The following is a 19,399-nucleotide window of genomic DNA, read 5'->3' on the forward strand; positions in this document are numbered from 1 at the left end:
CTGTAGTGTTCCTGGTTGTTCAGTTGTCGGTACACTTCCTTGCAGTAATCTGTTCTACTCTGAATGACAATGGCTCCTCCTTTATCTGCTGGTTTGACAATGCTCTGATTGGTTTTGAGAGCCTGGATGGCATTGCGTTGTGAACGGGTGATGTTTTACTCTGCCTTGTGGGTACGGCTGATGAATCTGGCATTTATATATTTCCTGACAGTTTGAGCATACATGTCAAGCCCAGGGCAGCGGCCCTCCGGTGGGGTCCATGTTGACACCTTCTTTGGTCGCTCCTCTACAGATCCCTGTGATAACTGTTCTAGTTCATCAGTGGGCTCAGTGGGATCACTGCTGGCACCTTCAAAGAATTCCCGGAGTCTCATTCATCTGATGAACTCCTCTGTGTCTGCTGCCAGAACCAACGGGTCCATTTTGGTGGTGGGGCAGAAGTTGAGACCCCACTCAGGACTTCAATCTCTTCCGGTCGAAGGGTGTGGTCCGATAAGTTGACAATAGACTTCCCCGCAGTGATAATGTTGTCTACTGTGGTTCCAGGGCGGGCTTTGCTATTACTGGTTAGAATGCCAAGCTTATCCAGTTTTTTTGTTCTTGGCATGCATGTACGTGGTGTAGTTTTGTCGCCTTATCTGTTTGGCACTGCCACGTAATTGTACTGCTGTATCCTGTGTGCAGGCTGTGAGTGTGGACTCCTCTGAATTTCAAGGTTGTGGTGCCTGCTGTAGAGTTGGTGCACGAGGTGATTGAGAAGTTTACGAGAGGTGTGGTGGCAAAGTCTCTCTGCTTAGTCTGTGTTGTAGGTCGACCTAAGTGGGTTCATGATCTGTAATCCTTTCGGGATCTTTCCTGCTTGCCTGCATTCCTGTAGAAACTTGATGTCTGTGTCGATATGTCACATTACAGGTGATCACCATTGCACTACACACACACACACAGATATTCCTACACACACACTCTCACATACACACGGACACAGTACACACAGACGTGCACACAGACACCCACACACACCCTTATAGACACACACACTCCCACACTCACACATGCACCCCCTCACAGACTTAAGACACTCTGCACTCACTACACACACACACACGTTCTCACACTCACAACCCCCACCCCAGACAGACAAAGACCCACATGCACACATATATTTTGTGTGGTGAATTTGTACTTGCAGAGTTACATTGCACTTTGCTCAAAAACTGCATACATTCATGTAGAACTTTGAGCTCAAAAACTGCATGAATTTATGTAAAACTCTGTTATCTCACTTTTTAGATTAGAATCAAAACATAGACAGAGAACACAGGGGGCTAACACCTTCAACATTTTGTCTAGCTATCACCATTGTTAACAGCTAACCCGAGAATGCAACATTTTAAAAAAAGGTTTTGTGATTTACACATGAAAGAAGTGAAACTATCACTGTATTCTAACAGACCATCAATTTTTCAATATATAATTTCAGTTACATCACACTGCAAATTTTTGCTATAAATTCTGTGTTACGATCGAGCCCTCCACTATCACCTGATGAAGGAGCGTCGCTCCGAAAGCTAATGTGCTTCCAATTAAACCTGTTAGTCTATAACCTGGTGTTGTGTGATTTTTAAATCTGTAGTAGGATTATTGTAGATTATTGTTACAGTGCTGGGTGCCACATTATAGAAATTACTCTGCTAGGGAACAGAAGACTGCTTAGGATGGGTCACATGCAACATCGAAATCACTACTAAGCTTGTCACCAAGCAAATACTTTTGCAAAAGCCTCTTCACTGCCCACCACCTTTTGCAGCATCATTTATGCAAACATAGAAATGAGGAACAGAGGCAGGCCCTTTGACCTTCTGGCCTGCTCCCCATTCAATGTGATCGTGGCTGATCCTCAACGCCAAACTCCCCACTTTCTCTCCATTCCCTTGATGCCTTTAATATCTCAAATTATATCAACCTTTTTCTCGAATATAATCAGTGACACAGCCTCCACTGCTGTTGTAGTGAATTCCACAGGTTGACCACCAAGTGAAGAAATATTGCTTCATCTCGATTCTGAATCATAGAATTATGATGGTTCAGGAGGCGTTATGACCCACTGTGCCAATGTCAGCTCGATTAACTATCTCTATTACTCTATTATTAACTGCCAATCTCCTGCCCTTTCCCCATATTATTGCACACCATTATCATTCAATGCCCTCGAGTGCATCAATTCAATCTGTCTCCACATTTCCAAGCAGTGCATTCCATACCCTAACTACTAACTCGTTTTTTTTCTCATGTCAGCCTTGCTCAGTTTAGACAACACTTTAAATCAATGCCTGCTTGTTCTTGTTTCTGTTACATACAGAAATAGCTGCACTTTATCGACTCTGTCAAGCCTGATCATAATTTTGAAAATCTCAATCACATCTCCTCTCAGCCTCCTTCTCTTTATGGAGAATAATCCCAGCTCCTTCGATCTATCCTCATAGCTGAAATTTCCTATTCCTGGAACCAGACGTGTGTTTCACTTCTGTCGTCTCTCCAGTGTATGCACATGATTCCTATAACGTGGGACCCAGTACACAATACTCCACCTGATGTTGAAAAAGTGGATATACTATTATTATTCTTTTGCCTCCAAGCCCACAACAATATGTTTAATTCCCAACTGCTTCCAGAGCAATTAGGGATGGGCAATAAATGCTGACCCAGCCAGTGGTGCCCACATCCCGTAAATCAGTTAAAAAAGACTCAAGCTATTGTACCTTTCAACAGCTGTTACAGTGGAACAACTGTCAATACTTTAGGCATGGCCTGGATTTTTCTGTTTTTGAGAAAGTTCCTTTACACCACAATGTCTGTTGTGGGCGGCACGGTGGCACAGTGGTCAGCACTGCTGCCTCACAGCACCAGGGACCCGGGTTCAATTCCCACCTCGGGCGGCTGACTGTGTGGAGTTTGCGCATTCTCCCTGTGTCTGCATGGGTTTCCTCCCACAGTCCAAAGATGTGCAGGTTAGGTGAATTGGCCATGCTAAATTGTCCGTAGTGTTAGGGGAATGTTGGGCTGACGGGCCTGTTTCCACACTGTAAGTAATCTAAAAAATGACTGTTACTTTTGGCACAATACAACTTTCTATATAATTTCATTCCGAAGAATCCACTAATAAGTATTCATATTTTCATTGGTCTCATAATACCGGGGTCTGTTGGGCATCAAAGGATCTGGCCTCATCATGGTGAGAAAGATGCAAACTTTATCTTCATTTCCTATATTTGTGCTTTCATCCAGATGTTTAGTCTTTAGTAATAATTACCCTAGCTTCCTTGTCAGGGTGGAGTTCCCTCACTGATCCCAAATATGCTTTTTGTATATTTTTTAATTCAATTACATTCACTTCAGTCTGATTTTGTATCTGTTCACAGCACACAGAAGAATGAAAATAGTATCTTATGTTACGGCTCTGGATTAGTGGTGCTGGAAGAGCACAGCAGTTCAGGCAGCATCCGAGCCGTAAAATCAACGTTTCGGGCAAAAACCCTTCATCAGGAAGACAGGCTTTTGCCCGAAACGTTGATTTTGCTGCTCCTCGGATGCTGCCTGAACTGCTTTGCTCTTCCATGACCACTAATCCAGAATCTGGTTTCCAGCATCTGCAGTCATTGTTTTTTTACCTCTTTATATTATGGTGACTCGCTTCATGAAGCAACAAAATGTTCAAACATTCTCAAATTGAAAAATAGGAATTCCAAAATGTGTGTCACAATGTTGTCTGGCATTCAAATGGAAATGTAAAAGAAAATCACCATCCCATCGTCATGATCATATTTCAGTTGTGTTGTGGATTGGGAATAATATTGACAAAGATTGCAATCAGCCAAGATGATCCCCAGTTTATTCACTACACCCCAGTACAGACAGCTATACTCCAATGAGATTACTTTCAATATATAATGAGCTCCCCTCTCCCCCCGGCAACCGAGTCTGACAGCAGGCCTACAGTTAGGGAGCTGATGGGCAAATGGGGCTCCAAGCAAGCTGTGAGTCAAAGGGTCTAAAAAACAGTCACTGGACTCAAGACATTAAGACTGTTTTCATCTTGATAGTTGCTGCCAGACCTGCTGAGCTTCTCTAGTACTTTGTTTTTGTTTTTTTCAGATATTTAGCATCCACAGTTCTTTGTTTATGCTGTGAATCTATCCTCATGTGAAACTTCCAGTATGGCAGGAGGATGAGGAGCAGTTTCCTGCACACTCTGTTCATACTGATCCCTGTAACTGGTCACACGGGTGCACCCCCTTGCTGCCCAACTATCAGTCCTGCATGGTGTCATGACACTGCATGGCAATGGAAAGGCTATGGTCTCGATCAGTCATTGGGACCCTGCATGTTCATGAGACCCTCTGTGTTAAGGCTGGCAAAGCCTCCACATCTGCTGAAAATGTGTTGCTGGAAAAGCGCAGCAGGTCAGGCAGCATCCAAGGAGCAGGAGAATCGACATTTCGGGCATAAGCCCTTCTTCAGGAATCATCTGGTTCATTTGTCAACCAGCTTAAAAAAACCAGTTCCTCAGGTTCTCAGCCCTTCTGCCGATGGGAATTGTTTCTCCCTATTTAATCTGTTGAAACCTCTCATGATTTTAAACACTTTAACAAAACTCTTCTCAACTTCCTCATCTCGAAGTAAAACAGGCCCTGTTTCTCCCAACTGACCTCATAACTAAAGTCTCTCATGAGCCACCCACATGAATCTTTTCTCCTCTATCTCTCCGAAACCTTCACATTATTCCTACTGTGTGATTTCTATAATTTGGCACGGCATTCGAGTTGAGGTCTAGCCTCTGCTTTACAGAGGTTCATCATAACAGCCTTGTTTTTGCATTATTTATCAAGCTCAGGATTCCATACAACTTCCTAACCGCTTTCTCAACCTCTCCTGCTATCTTTAATCATTTGTGTACTTGAATCTCCAGGTCTCTTTATTCCTCAAAATACTGCTGTGTAAAATTGTTCCCTGGACTACCTCTAATTTGATTTGCCTGACCTGCTGCGCTTTTCCAGCAACACATTTTCAGCTCTGATCTCCAGCATCTGCAGTCCTCACTTTCTCATAAAAGCCTCCACATCCTCAGCCTTGCTCGTACTCTGCAAGCTCTGGGGTTCATGCAGACAGTCCCACCCAGGTTTAACATCAGTCCCAGTATTTCTCTGTTTCCTGTTTGGGCCAGTAGGTTATCACCAGCCTGACACCGGGCTGTGATTGAGAAAATTTCAAAATCTTTTGAGATTTCACAGCGTGAATTGTTAATTTCAACTGAATAATTACTTTTATTATATATAAATCAGTAAATTATTGTGCACGGTGGCAAGTTGAAAATAAATTAGGAGGCTGGAAATAATTGTTGTCAAACTTGGCAAAGTGTTACAAATATTTCCTGTCCACTTGCAACCAAAATAGAACTATTCATCAAATATAACCTCAAATAATCTCTTGTAACGGAGGAAACTGCGCAAAATAAACAGTTTTGCATCTAAATAAGCTGAGGAGAAGATTGACAGTTCCTTAAATTTTAACACAGATTTCAGATCATCACAAAACGGTCACGAGCTGTTAGGATGACCGAAAGCAGTATTTGTCACAACTTTTAAAAGAGAGGAAATTAAGTTATTCAATAACTGAAAAATGCAAAGATATGGGGAAAGGGACATGTGCATAAGAAGAAAATGCATGCATTTAAATAGCACCATTTATAACTTCAAATCTTTCCATACTGGTACAGCCAATGAAAGACCTCAATGGGGAACACACCAAAGAACCATAGTCTCCCAAGCCTTTTTTTTTGTTGAAAAGTTAGAGTGTTTGGACACACAGTCTTTATGTTTGTGGAGGTCAGAACTCTGAATGAACCAATGCGGATTTTAATAAAAGTAAATTAGCCACATTGCGAGCCCAACTGATAATCTTAGATTCATTGTGAATGTAAATCTTAGCAGACTTGGGATTGTTCAGTAAGTGTAGTTCAGAAGGAGAGAGGAAGGAGGGATCCCAATTGGGTCTTCTTTCTTCTGCACCTTGGCTCCCTGTCACGTACAGGCAGAGAAAGTAAATGATAAAACGCAAAGAGTGAGTTTGTCTGGTAACCTCGCCCAAAGATTCAAGCATGGTTGTGGCCTAATATATTCCCATTGAAACTTGATTATTTCTTGGCTGGCAATTCCCCCTCATCTAGAGATCCTTTCATTGCCATAGAGATGTAGGGGTCAACAGAACTGAAAAAAGCCCTTGGGCTCATTGACTCCCCGCCAGCCATAAACAACTTCCCAACTACTCCCAAACCAGTTCCAGGCAGCACAGGTATTCATGTGATTGCCTTGATACTTTGTTGATGGGAGAAAGATTCACATATTCTTGAGAGGCCATTGTCTTCTAAGGGTTTTGGCAACACATGAGAAGCCCATCTCACTGGGTTGGAATATAAAAGGTATAATGCTGCAAATTGTGTGGCCATCTTTAGCTAAAAGCACAAATCGCCATTTGTTTTTTTAAAAAAATCTAAATCACATTTCTAGCCAGTGGATTTAAAATCATTGCCTGATTAAAAAAAGCAAGCTTTTGGTGAGACCATATTTTTCCAATGTTTCAGACTGGTGTTCCCTCAGGGCCTACCACAGGATTTCACCTTCCTTGCAACAATGCTGCTGAAAAAGAAGAAAGTGAAGGAGAATTGGTATATGATCAAAATCACTGATCAGCAAGGGCTGACTCAGGTAATATAAATATAGCACACTTCAGCTCTGTCAATGCTACATTTACATAGTGACCTGATCTCAAGATAAACCATCAGTGCCCAGCTGGAATTCAGCGAATCTGGATTTGGCATTAACTGGCAGGACATTTATTTTGACTTCCACTTGGCTGCCCATTCTGAAGGTGAAAAGGCCCCCTTGCTATTTAGCGGCTTCAGTCTCATTTATGAGTAATTGGGGAGTTGGGGTTTCAAACATGTACCTGCTCTTTGTCACTGGATTGAAACCTGAACATAGTACAATGGCGACTGTTGACATGGCAAATTGTGGGGACAGGAGGCTACTGACTGGGGAGGTTGTGGGTCTCCTGCCGCCCTTATTATGTTGAGGCCCCAGAGGATCCCAAAGATTAATTTGACAATTTCCTTTGGTATAAATGATCTCCTGATGGACTGTACCAATCCCCTCTAGAGCAAATCTAAAAAGACTTTGACATCTCGGCCAATATTCATTCCTCTGCAAATCAATTGGTCACTATCACATTGCAAACTACAGTAGTTTACTGTGCGCATGTCTGTCACATTTCCTACAGTGGCTACACGCCAAAACTACTTCAGTGGCTGAAGATACGTTACAAATGTAATTTGTTTCTTCGTCCTAAATAAGGGCAGGGGGTGGTTCTGATCTTAGCACTTGGGATTTCTGGGGTATGGAGGAGAAACCTGTCAGATAAGTCACTCTGGTACAACCTGTAATTGCTGGAATTCTTCAACAGTTTTCCCACCTACAGTTATTCCCATCCCCATGAATGCCATTTCTCTGGTATTTCTACCAGCATGCAGCCAAAATGGAGATCAGAGAACCCCTGAGTGATTTACCTGGTAACTTAGAATCAAGGTAATATTATATTTGCTGTTTTTATTGTGTGAGATGTTTAGTCCTTCTTCTCTGATTGGTTGTCTCTGTCATATTCAGTTTTCCATTCGAATCGACGGAAGGGACAAAGCGGTGGAGTACAAGGCCAAAGGTCGTTTCCAGGACTACGTGCGCTGGGTGTTCAGCAGTGAAGGAGTGGCTGCTCTATTCGATCTTCGATGGCACAAACTAGTGATCAGTGTGCAGGCAAATGTGGCCTCCCTCTATATTGACTGTCAGCTGATTGAGATCAAATCGGTGGAGGAGAGAGCTGACATTAACACTGAGGGTCAGACGGTCATGAGCAGGATCGCTGAGGACAACAAGCCAGTTGAAGTTAGTGTCTAACCCACAGTTTCTATGGCTCCTGTGGCAACATTCAACTCCAGCGTAGGGTAAATGGAGTGGGGAGTGGGAGGGGAGGGGTGAGGCAGGCAGTCATTGCAACTTCAGCAATGCCCTGATGTCAACCTAACCCCAGTGCCTTACTGAGAATGATGAGGTAAAAACCATGACTGCAGATGCTGGAAACCAGATTCTGGATTAGTGGTGCTGGAAGAGCACAGCAGTTCAGGCAGCATCCAAGGAGCTTCGAAATCGACGTTTCGGGCAAATGCCTTTATTCCTGATGAAGGGCTTTTGCCCAAAACGTCGATTTCGAAGCTCCTTGGATGCTGCCTGAACCGCTGTGCTCTTCCAGCAACACTAACTGAGAATTGAGTTAGACGATGGAATTCACTCAGTTGTCTATTGTTATAGGATTCTGACTCACTGCTGGGCCAGGGGAACCAGAATCAGTCCTCCACCCCTCCGCTCCAGGAGAAAGTCTTCTAACGGGCAGGATAGGCATTTGGGGCCAATACGAATGTAGGAACAACGAGAGGCTGTTCAGCCCCTCATGCTTGTTTCGCAATTCAATTCATGATTCATTATCCACCTTGTTTAAAACCTTTTGACTTCCTAACCGAACAGAACTCTCAGAACTGGGGAGTCACTGGATTCGAAATGCTAACTCTCCTTTCTTCCCGAAGATTCCTCCAGGCCATTTCTGTTTTTGTTTCCGATCTCCAGCATCCACAGTTCTTTGTTAACTTTTAATTCTCTCAGAGCTGCTATTAAACATCTCTCGGCAAGCGGAATTTAAACCTGTACCTTCTGGCTTATGACCCCGAAATGTCTAGGTTATACCCTTGGAAATCAAAGGGAGATTCTGAGAGAGGGACACTCCTCGGGAGCTCAGTACATCCCACACCAGTCACAGAATGAGGCAAAACAACAAAGTAAATCCAAGAAATTGTTCTTGTCACAATTTTAGCACTTGTCTCATGCTATAGAGAGTTTAACAGGTTTGCCATTTGCTAGAATTCACCCTTTTCCTGTTTGTCAAACGAATGCTGGATGACTTTGCAGAGGAATTCAAGTAGATAATGTTCACAATTAATTTTTGCCATTCTTCCAATAATTCGGGAGGACAAAATACATCCCATTGTAGGAATGGGGGAAGGATGGTGGTGAATGAATAACATCTTAATCTCTGGGTCAGGATTCCAAATTCACATTCTACCTCAGGACTTAATGGCTGTGCAAACTCTCATAACAGGGCCAAACTATTTGGTTTTCAATCTGTAAGTGCCTCTGATAGAACTATTGGAGGTGGTAACAGTGGGAGAAATTCCTAGACAGAATCATAGAGTTAGCTGCAACACAAAAGCCTCCCGACATTAGAACACTGCATCTGCAGGTTCTTGCTCGGAGCCAAGTGCTAGCCTCAGCCAGAGGGGCTACTACAGAGGTAGGAACTGGACATAGAACTGTCTTGATGAAGGGTTATTCCTGAAACATTGACTTCTCCACCTCCTGATGCTGCCTGGCTTGCTGTGTTCTTCCAGCCTCCTGCTGGTCTACATTCAGTTCCTTAAAGCAGGAACAATGAGTCCACACACTGACTCCTGTAACATGTACCAAGACTCAAGCAGATTTTTGATTGGTGCCCATTCTTATAAGTAAGGGAATATGGACAAACTTTGGATCAGGCTAAGGTCTTATTTGGCAATTCCTTTCATGGTAGAAGAGGTTGTCAACCTCTATGATATAGACTGGCATAGTAAGCATGTGGGCATGTATAATGTGGGACACCTGTTGCATCTATAAACAGCCAATTACTATAAACCCCAACCTCCTACCTTACACAAAGATCAATCATTAGCTACAGCCAAGGAATTGAATTGAATTGAATGGAATTTATTGTCATGTGTACCGAGGCACAGTGAAAAGTTTTGTCTTGTGAGCCATACAGGCAGAATCAAATAGTTAAGTAGCATCAGTAAGTCAATAATAGGGAAACAGCGGCAAAAGCAAAAACACAGGTACAGGTGAATGTTAAGAGTTTAAGAGTCCTTTCAGTATTCTAACAACAGTAGGGTAGAAACTGTTTCAAAACCGGCTGGTGCATGTGTTCAGGCTTCTGTATCTTCTCCCCGATGGTAGAGGTTTAGAAAAACATTGCCAGGGCGGGATGGATCTTTGAGAATGCTGGCGGCCTTTCCTTGACAGTGGGCCTGGTAGATGGATTCTATAGATTGGTCTTTGTGATTGGCTGGGCTGAGTTCACTACCCTCTGTAACCGTCTCTGATCTTGAATGGTACAGTTGCCATACCAGGTAATGATACATCCAGACAGAATGCTCTCGATGGCGCACCTATAAAAGTTGGTAAGGGTATTCGCCGTCATGCCAAATTTCCTCAGCTGTCTGAGGAAGAAGAGACGTTGTTGTCCTTTGTAACCAGTGCTTCCACATGAAGAGACTAAGAAAGCTTGTTGTGGATGACCACTCCCAGGAGCTTGACACTGTCCACTCGTTCCACCTCTGTGTTGTTAATGTGTGGGCAGGGGGGGGGGGGGGGGCATGAACTGTTCAAGTGAGGAGGCAGAGGTTGGGGGAGGTGGGGGAAATGAAACCACATCTTACAGTCCCACCCTTCACTCTCGGCCTCTGTTTACAAGGGCCTTTGGCTGCACTGACTGGATAAACCCAAGTGCTGCTGGTCGATCACATAAGGAACAATCTGAACTTGTCTCTCCTAATGCTGTGGTCCTGTTTGTCTGCATAGGTCGACCTACAACAGATGATCCTGTTCTGTGACCCTCTCATGGCAGAGAAGCTAACCTGTTGTGAGATCCCAGGAGTCAAGGTAAGTGACAGTGTTGACCTGTCTGTCCAGAAGCACATCCCACGTGTTTGCCTGGGATATTGTGTAACAACCCTGAAACACACATTATTGCCCAAACAAGTGTATGTGTGAGTGTGAGAATGTGAGTGTGACAGAGTGAGAGTGTGAGTGTTACTACCTGTCTCCCCTCAGCTTGATCAGGCCTGGTACAGGATCTTGAGGTCTCAGCTTCAGCTCATCTTCTGGAGGGTTCTCTCTAGGGGTTCTCCTCCTTCAAATCTCAGCTCAGTCTGCCTTCCTGAGGGTTTGTCCCAATCTCTCCCTCTGCTTTGAATGATAGTAAACGTATTTTTAAAATACACACTCACTCCTTCCTTCCCAACCACTGGAATTCGACTCAGCAGTCATGTTGTACAGGGAGAAAGTGAGGACTGTAGATGTTGTACAGATATTACCTGCACCCATCCTGTGGAATGGTGTGCAGTTAGCATCTCTTTTTTTTTATTCACTCATGAGATATGGACATTGCTGGCTGGGCCAGAATTTATTGCTTATCTCTGGTTGCCCCCGAGAAGGTAGGGGTGAGCTGCCTTCTTGAACCTCTGCAGTCCATGTGCTGAAGGTTGACCCACAATGCCCTTTGGGAATGAATTCTAGAATTCTGACCCAGTAACAGTGAAGAAACAATTATATATTTCCAAGTCCAAGATGGTGACTGGCTTGGAGAGGATCTTGCAAGTACTGGCATTCTCATGTATCTGTTGCTCTTTTCATAGAATCCCTACAGTGCAGAAAGAGGCCACTCAACCCAGTGAGTGTGCACTTCCCCTCCAAAGACCATCCCACTCAGACCAACTTCCCACCCTTTCCCCACAACCCCACCTTTGCCATAGATTTTCCATCTCACTTGCATATCCCTGGACACTACAGACAATTTAGCATGGCCAATCCACCTAAACTGCACATCTTTCAACTGAGACAGGGTGGAATGTTCTTCAGAGAATTGGTGCAGGCTCGATGGGCTGAATGGCCTCTATGTGCACAGTAGGGATCCTGTGATTCAACAGTGGAGATGTAGTGTCACTGGATTTGTAATCCAGAAGCCCACATTCACATTCTGAGGATCTGGGTTTGAATTCCAGGATGGCAGACAGTCAAACCTGAATTCAATTTAGAAACTCTGGAATGCGAAGCCAATTTAATGGTGATCCCTTAACCACTGACCCATTGAGTTCACTGATGTCCTTCAAGATCTGTCATCTGTCATTCTTTCCCAGTCCAGCCTACTTGTGGTGATCCCTATTGTCATGTTTGAGGGGTGTTCCCAGTTTGGGGGCAGGGTGAATAGATGTGATGATCTCTACAATTTGGAGTGTTCCATCAAGAAGACTTCACAATTGCTTGAGAAAACAACTTCCTCTTGCCCTCAGTAACTCAGTCCTGAAGAATATGTCAGTTCGATATTGGACCTCCTGATTACTCTTCTTCCCAGTATGATGTAATTCTTTCAGGATTTCCATATGTAAGACGTTGTACTATCAAAGAGAGATGGGCAAAGTGTCACAAAGATGTTCTGGGTTCTCAGGTCGTTTAAAAGGACTTTTTTTTTTGTCCCTTACTCTCCATCTCCCCCTATTTATTCTATCTCCACCCATTCCATGTACAGCTTCCTGCCCCTAGTATTTCTCAGTTAGAAAGCTAAACGATCACGTGGGACCGTGGGGCTGAGCAGACGAACCTCTTAGATGAGAGGAAATTGAATTACATTTTATTCATAGACTCAAGACATCTACAGCCCAAAAAGAGGCCAATTGTCCCACTGTGTCTTTACTGACCAAGTAGATCTGGCAATATTAACTGATGGCAACACAAGTGAATATCTAAATACTACTTAAACTCATACTGCTGTAAGAGTTTGACTCAATTGCTCTTTCAGCTAGTGAGTTCCAGTCTCTCACCACCCTCTGAGTGAAAATAATTCCCAACTTTTGGATGTAGGTTTGCTTGCTGAGCTGGAAGTCAGGAAGCAAACCTACATCCAAAACCTCAACCTGAGCTACAAATATTCTCAAAACCCGATATAATTCCCAACTCTCCTCCTAGCCTCTACCTCTTACCTTAAATCTATGATTTCTGATTAGTGACCCCTCTACTAACAGAAAATATGTCTTCCTATTCACACTATTTATGCCCCTCATAAGCTTAGATGCTTCTGTCAGACCCTGCCCGCATCAAACTTCATTATTTCAAGTTAAACAACCATAGTCTACCCAACATTTCCTCACAGCACAGACTCTGCAGCCTGGGAAGCATCTTAGTAAATCTCCTCTGCGTTCCCTCCAGTGCAATCACAGCCTTCCTCTTATGTAGTGACCAGAACAGCATACAGTACTCCAATTATGGCCTAGTCAGTGTTTTATTCAGTTCCAGCATAACCTCCTTGCTCTTGTATTCAATTCCTTGGTTAGTAAAGGCAAGTATCCCATCTGCCTTCCTAACCATGTAATCTATTTGTCCTGCTACCTTCAGGAATCTGTAGATATACATATCAAGGTTCCTCCAATCGTCAATACTTCACAGGGTCTACCGTTACATAATGTAATCTATTGCCTTGTTAGCACTCCCCAAGTCAGTTATGATTTGTTGTTGGATTGGAGTGTACGAAGTTAAAAATCACGCACCAGGTTATAGTCAAACAGGTTTATTTGGAAGCACTAGCTTTCTGAGCGTTGCTCCTTCATCAGGTGGTTGTCCGATGAAGCAGCAGCACTCCAAAAGCTAGTGCTTCCAAATAAACTTGTTGAACTATAACCTGGTGTTGTGAGATTTTTAACCAAGTCCAATTACTTCACTTTTTTAAAAATACTTTATGGCTTTTAGTTTGAATAAAAACATTTTCTTTCAGCTGAGTCCTTGCGCCCAACATAAAAATCAGTTGTGTTGTCACTGATCTTAATTGTCTTCTTTGCAGTGTGCAACAGGGTCACTCGTTCTGAAGAGTAGGAGGAATGCTGAAGTGAAGACAACAAAGAGTCAGATTGGACCTCTACCTCAGATAAGCAGGAAAGTCCACACCAAGTGTTTCTGCATTGATGAGGACACAAAGTCAAAGGTGAGCAAGGCCATTTCCTCCATGATTCACCCTTAGTAGCTGGAAGCTGTGTCCTTTCCAGGGAATACCAGAGCCGGTGTTCTAATCCCCAACTGGACCCACATAACATAGGCAGCTGTACTAACAATGACAAGCTTTGTTAAAACTTCACTGTGCTCACAGTTCCATTTCATTCTCTGTCAAGGTTCAGTTTAATTTGATCTTTTACCATGGAACTGAGGTACTATTGACACAACTGAGTGGCATTGAAGAGAATTTTCCGAGTACTGGTCTTTTGTAGGAAATTAATACAAACCTGAATGGCATTTTGAAACATTTCAGTGGAAATAGACAATTGTATGGAATCTAATATGAAAAGTTCTGGAGCCCAGATCAGCCCTTACTCAACGGCTGCACTCTGACATCGACAACAAACGTTTGTTGCTTCGACTCCCCCTCCCATCCAAAGCATCAAACGATTTTTTTTTTAAAGTCAAGGTTAACAACCGAGTGGGGTCCTGTGGGAGTGAGATATTGTCAGACACTCTGTCCTTCAGGTGGGTCACGATACCAATACTCTATCTGCCCGCTCAGTTGGATAGGAGCTAGCCCACAGCTCAACAAGCTGCTAACCTGTGGCTGCTATCTGCTTTCCAAAGGAATCTAATAAATTATTTAAACAGCCCCGAATAGGACACTGTAACAAAGAAAACTCAAAACACCAACAGAAATGTACTAAACAATAACAGAAACTTACTAAACTCCAATTAAACATTACCTCTAAGGGTGATGACATACCCCAGCTCCTGTCGAACGTTCCAATCATACTTGCTATTTTTCAATCAACATCACTGAATACTTTATACAGAGGAATCTTGATTATCCGAATATCGGATTAGCCAGAGGGGAGCTCAAGCTCCTGATAGAAACGTTACGTCAAAGAGCAGATTCAACCCGGATCGCGTCTTCTGTTTACAGGAACAATGATTAAAAACGAACTCGGCTCACTGAAATGCTGCCGAGAAGAGGCCTAGACAGTCCAGGCCCTGTCTCCAAATAACTGACCTCCCGCCCTCTCTCTCCCCCCAGCATTTTCCCTGGAGTTCTACACAGGGATGTACTCTAAACTCCCCTTCCCCAGATAATCTTTCCAACATTGTCCTGTACAGGGCAAAGGTGGAACTTGTCAAAATGTGTGTGTGTGTGTGTGTTGCGCGCGCACGCGCACCTTGGAGACTTACCACTGGACGGGGTTTGCACAGTGGGTGGGGATGGACAGGGCTCTGGGGTTGGGGGTAAGTGGGGGGCTGTTGGACGGGGTTGGGGGTGGGCGGGCAGGGTAGAAGCAGACAGGGTTGGAGGCGGGTAGAAGACCGGGATAAAAGCGGATGGAGTTGGGGCGGGCGGGGAGAGCTGTGTTGGACAGGGTTGGGATTGGGGGCGGGGTGTCATGCACGGTGTGCTTTTGCCTAGTCTCCTGAAGGGGGAGCAGACTTCATAGAAAACTCCAAACCCCAGAGGAAATCAATCAACTGAATCATCAATTATCCTAATGAAATAGTGCCCGCCCATCTCGATCTGATAATCAAGGTTCCTATGTATCTTGTTGTTATCTCAAGGAAAAAGAAAACTCAAGCTGCAGTAATGTGTTGTTGAACTATTGATAATTTTGTTAATATTCACTACAACATCCTGGTGATCATTTAAATCACATCTTTAACATCTTCCAGCATTTCAGAGGAATTGGGAAACAAATAACACAGAGCACAGGAGGAGATATTAGGACAGGTGGCCAAAATGTTAATCGAAAAGAGAAATGTTAAGAAATGCCTGAATGAGGAAACATAGAAAATAGGATCAGGATCAGCCATTGAACCTGCTCTGCTATCAATATGATCATGGTTGATTATCCAACTCAATGCCCTGTTCCTGCTTTTTCTCCACACCTGTTAATTCTATTAACCCCCAAGAGAAAGGCAAAAGGAAAGAGAGGTTGAGAGATAAGAAGTTGGGAGAGGAACCCCCGATCTTGGAGCCCAAACAGCTGAAAACATGGGCACCGATTGAAGAAATGAAAAACTGGAGATGCCCAAAAGGCCAACTTTGATGCATGCAGACATTCCGGAGAGACTCAGGACTAGAAGACACGACTGAGATTGTGCAGATTTAGATCCTGTTACTGGACACGGCCTCAGTATGTGTCAATAAGTACAGCAGTGATGGGTGATCAGGACTTGGAGTGAGTCAGGATGCAGGTAGATTTGTTTAATCTCGAGTTAATGACAAATGGATGGCAGAGGATAGGATGAATGATTGTAATCAAGTCTCAAAGTAACCGAAAGAGGATTAGGGTTTCACCAGCAAGTATACTGAGGCAGGGTTGGAGATGGTCACTATTATGGAGGCACACAAAGAATGCATTTCCAATGGAGTGGATAAAATCAGAGACTTGGCTCTGGGTCAGATACAATATGTATCGTCTAGTCTAATCTCAGAGAAGGGTGGAGCTGACGACTACAGCAGAGAGACTGAAGATTTTCATGGAATAATTCAAAAGAATCCCTACAGTGTAGAAACAGGCCATTTGGCCCAACAATTACACACCCGGCCCTCCGAAAAGCAGCCCACCCAAACCCATTTCCTTACCCTATTCTTCTACATTTATCCCTGACTTATGTACCTGACCTATACATCCCTGAAGACTATGGGCAATTTACCATGGCCAATTCACATAACATGCACATCTTTGGATTGTCAGAGGAAACTAGAGCACCTGGAAGAAACCAATGCAGACATCGGGAGAATGCGCAAAATCCATACAGACAGACAGTTGCCCAAGATTAGAAATGAACCCAGATCGCAGTGAGGCAGCAGTGCTAACCACTGAGCCACTATGCAGCCTTCCAGACGTTTGGTCTTCAGATATTGGGTGTTACAGTTCACTTGAGCTGCTACAGCATTCAATGTGGTAACATGCACCTTTTTATGAATCTTGTACTCTTGAGCTTTAGAGGTAATAGTGATTCTCTCTATTCTTTGCTGATCAGGAATCTCTCCCAATGGTACTGTCTGACATTGATGTGTGATGATAGGATTTACAGGTTGATCTATTTAACTATGTTACAAACACACCTTCCTTGACCATCAAATCCTGGAGTGAGAACAAAACCTTAAGTTTCTAGCTCAAGGGCAGGGACACAAGCCCTCTGCCAATAATTATCTGGTCATCCAGTACAGTTTGCTGAATAAGCAAGGTGACAAATCAGAGATGGGTGGAGTGGGGAAGAAGAGAGATATCGCTATCATCAATGAATAGTTAGAAGCAGACATTGTGAATTTGGATGGTGTAATGAGGAGCAGGACATCAAGGGATAGGAGGGATTAAGGTGCAGGCAATGATGCAGCAACATGGAAAGAAACCATTGCAGGTGATTTGCCAGCTATAAATGGACCCATGGCAAGAGTAGTCCAATGAGCTGAGCAACCAGTTAAACATTCTGTTTCAACTCACATCTTGCTTCAAGGATCTCTTACGTACACAACAGTGAGGTGTAGTTTGAAAGGTAGGCCTTGCAGTTGTAGATTAAGAAAATGCTATTCCACACAGAAAGAACCAGTTCTATTGTTGTATTTTTTTCTTCATGAATTCTACTAAACTTTTTACCTGGATCATTCTCTTCTGACCTTCACTCTGAGCCAGAAGATGAAAGTCTGAGTTTTGTTTATTGGAAATTGTTTTACTTTTATAGGCAACTCCCTCCCCCCCCCCCCCCCCCCCTCCCCCACCACCCACAAAACTGATCCCCTGAAATGGGTCGTGTTTCTGTTGGGCACCACCTTTGAGTTATGAAGTAGACTGGAAAGAGGGACAGAGCATTGAGCAATATGGAAATATGGGACAGTAGAGGGAATAACATGACCTTGACTGAGATGAATAGTGAAGAGTGGTGGAGAGTGCAGCTGACAATCTACTCGGAATGAAGTGAAGAGGCGGAGATGGATAGTCAGTCCTACTGTTGGCATGAAGGCTGCTAGCTAGGAGGGGACAGAGAGGACTTCAATCTGGACTCTTTCACATTTGTGAGCAGCTAACCATATCTCCAACTTATTGAGAATGGAAGAAGCAGCCTGATATTCCATGAAACATTAAAGGGGCGAGTTGGGTTTCTGTACCAACTATCTAATTGAAAGTAGTCTCACTGACAATGCCAAAGAAATATAAAAGCTGAAACTTTTATTTGATTTTGGAGAGGTTAAAGGCCGATCTTACAGTATGCCTTGCTGCTGCGATCACACTGCTGAATTTAGTGAATTGGAATCATAGCAGCAGGCCCTTCAGTTCAACATATCTATGTCGATCTACAACACAAAATTACAATAATCCCATTTGCCTGTACTTGGTCCACCACTCTTCACTATTCATCTCAGTCAAAGTCATGTTATTCCCTCTACTGTCCCACATTTATCTGTCTGCATAGTTGGAAACACTGCCTCTCTTTGTCACTCTCACTTTAATTCTCTTTCTGGCTGTCATAGCCAGCTCTATGTGCAGGGAGTTTTATTCTGGATTTATACCTGTCCTGGGAGTGTTTCATGCAGACAACATGGAGGGAGCTTTAATTTCAGTTTAAACACCTCCCCCCTCACTTCCCTCCAAGACCCCAAGGGATCCTTCAATATCCATCAGAAATTCACCTGCACCTCCACACACATCATTTGCTGCATCCGCTGCACCCGATGTGACATCCTCTACATTGGGGGGACAGGCCGCCTACTTGCGGAACGTTTCAGAGAACACCTCTGGGACACCCGGACCAACCAACCCAACCGTCCCGTGGCTGAACACTTTAACTCCCCCTCCCACTCCACCAAGGACATGCAGGTCCTTGGCCTCCTCCATCGCCAGACCATGGCAACACGACGGTTGGAGGAAGAGCGCCTCATCTTCCGTCTAGGAATCCTCCAACCACAAGGGATGAACTCAGATTTCTCCAGTTTCCTCATTTCCCCTCCCCCCACCTTTTCTCAGTCCCAGCCCTCAGACTCAGCACCACCTTCTTGACCTGAAATCTTCTTCCCAACCTCTCCGCCCCCAACCCCTCTCCGGCCTATCACCCTCACCTTAACCTCCTTCCACCTATCGCATTCCCAATGCCCCTCCCCCAAGTCCCTCCTCCCTACCTTTTATCTTAGCCTGCTTGGCACACCCTCCTCATTCCTGAAGAAGGGCTTATGCCCGAAACGTCGATTCTCCTTCTTCTTTGATGCTGCCTGACCTGCTGCGCTTTTCCAGCAACACGTTTTTAAGCCCATAGCCTACAATACGCTGATGCTTCTTAAAGCACCCTAAGGGATAACTTTTTCATGCAGAGGAGGGTGCATGTATGGAATGAACCGCCGGAGGAAGTGATGGAGGCTGGTACAATTGCAACATTGAAAAGACATCTTGATGGGTAAATGAACAGGAAGGGTTCATAGGGAT

General features: G+C 44.0%; 1 protein-coding gene across 2 annotated transcripts in view; it reads left to right on the forward strand.

The window, feature by feature from the left end:
• col16a1 (collagen, type XVI, alpha 1) overlaps nt 1-19,399 on the forward strand; it is a 367,062-nt gene that overhangs the window by 107,755 nt on the left and 239,908 nt on the right. For both annotated transcript variants that reach the window (XM_072548617.1, XM_072548616.1), the window contains exons 5-8: nt 6,638-6,761; nt 7,716-7,991; nt 10,767-10,847; nt 13,798-13,938. In XM_072548617.1, the coding sequence (XP_072404718.1) occupies nt 6,638-6,761; nt 7,716-7,991; nt 10,767-10,847; nt 13,798-13,938 (622 nt within the window). The remainder of the gene's footprint in view (nt 1-6,637; nt 6,762-7,715; nt 7,992-10,766; nt 10,848-13,797; nt 13,939-19,399) is intronic.

The sequence above is a fragment of the Chiloscyllium punctatum genome, chromosome 27, assembly GCF_047496795.1.
Source record: "Chiloscyllium punctatum isolate Juve2018m chromosome 27, sChiPun1.3, whole genome shotgun sequence".
Classification (NCBI taxonomy): domain Eukaryota; kingdom Metazoa; phylum Chordata; class Chondrichthyes; order Orectolobiformes; family Hemiscylliidae; genus Chiloscyllium; species Chiloscyllium punctatum.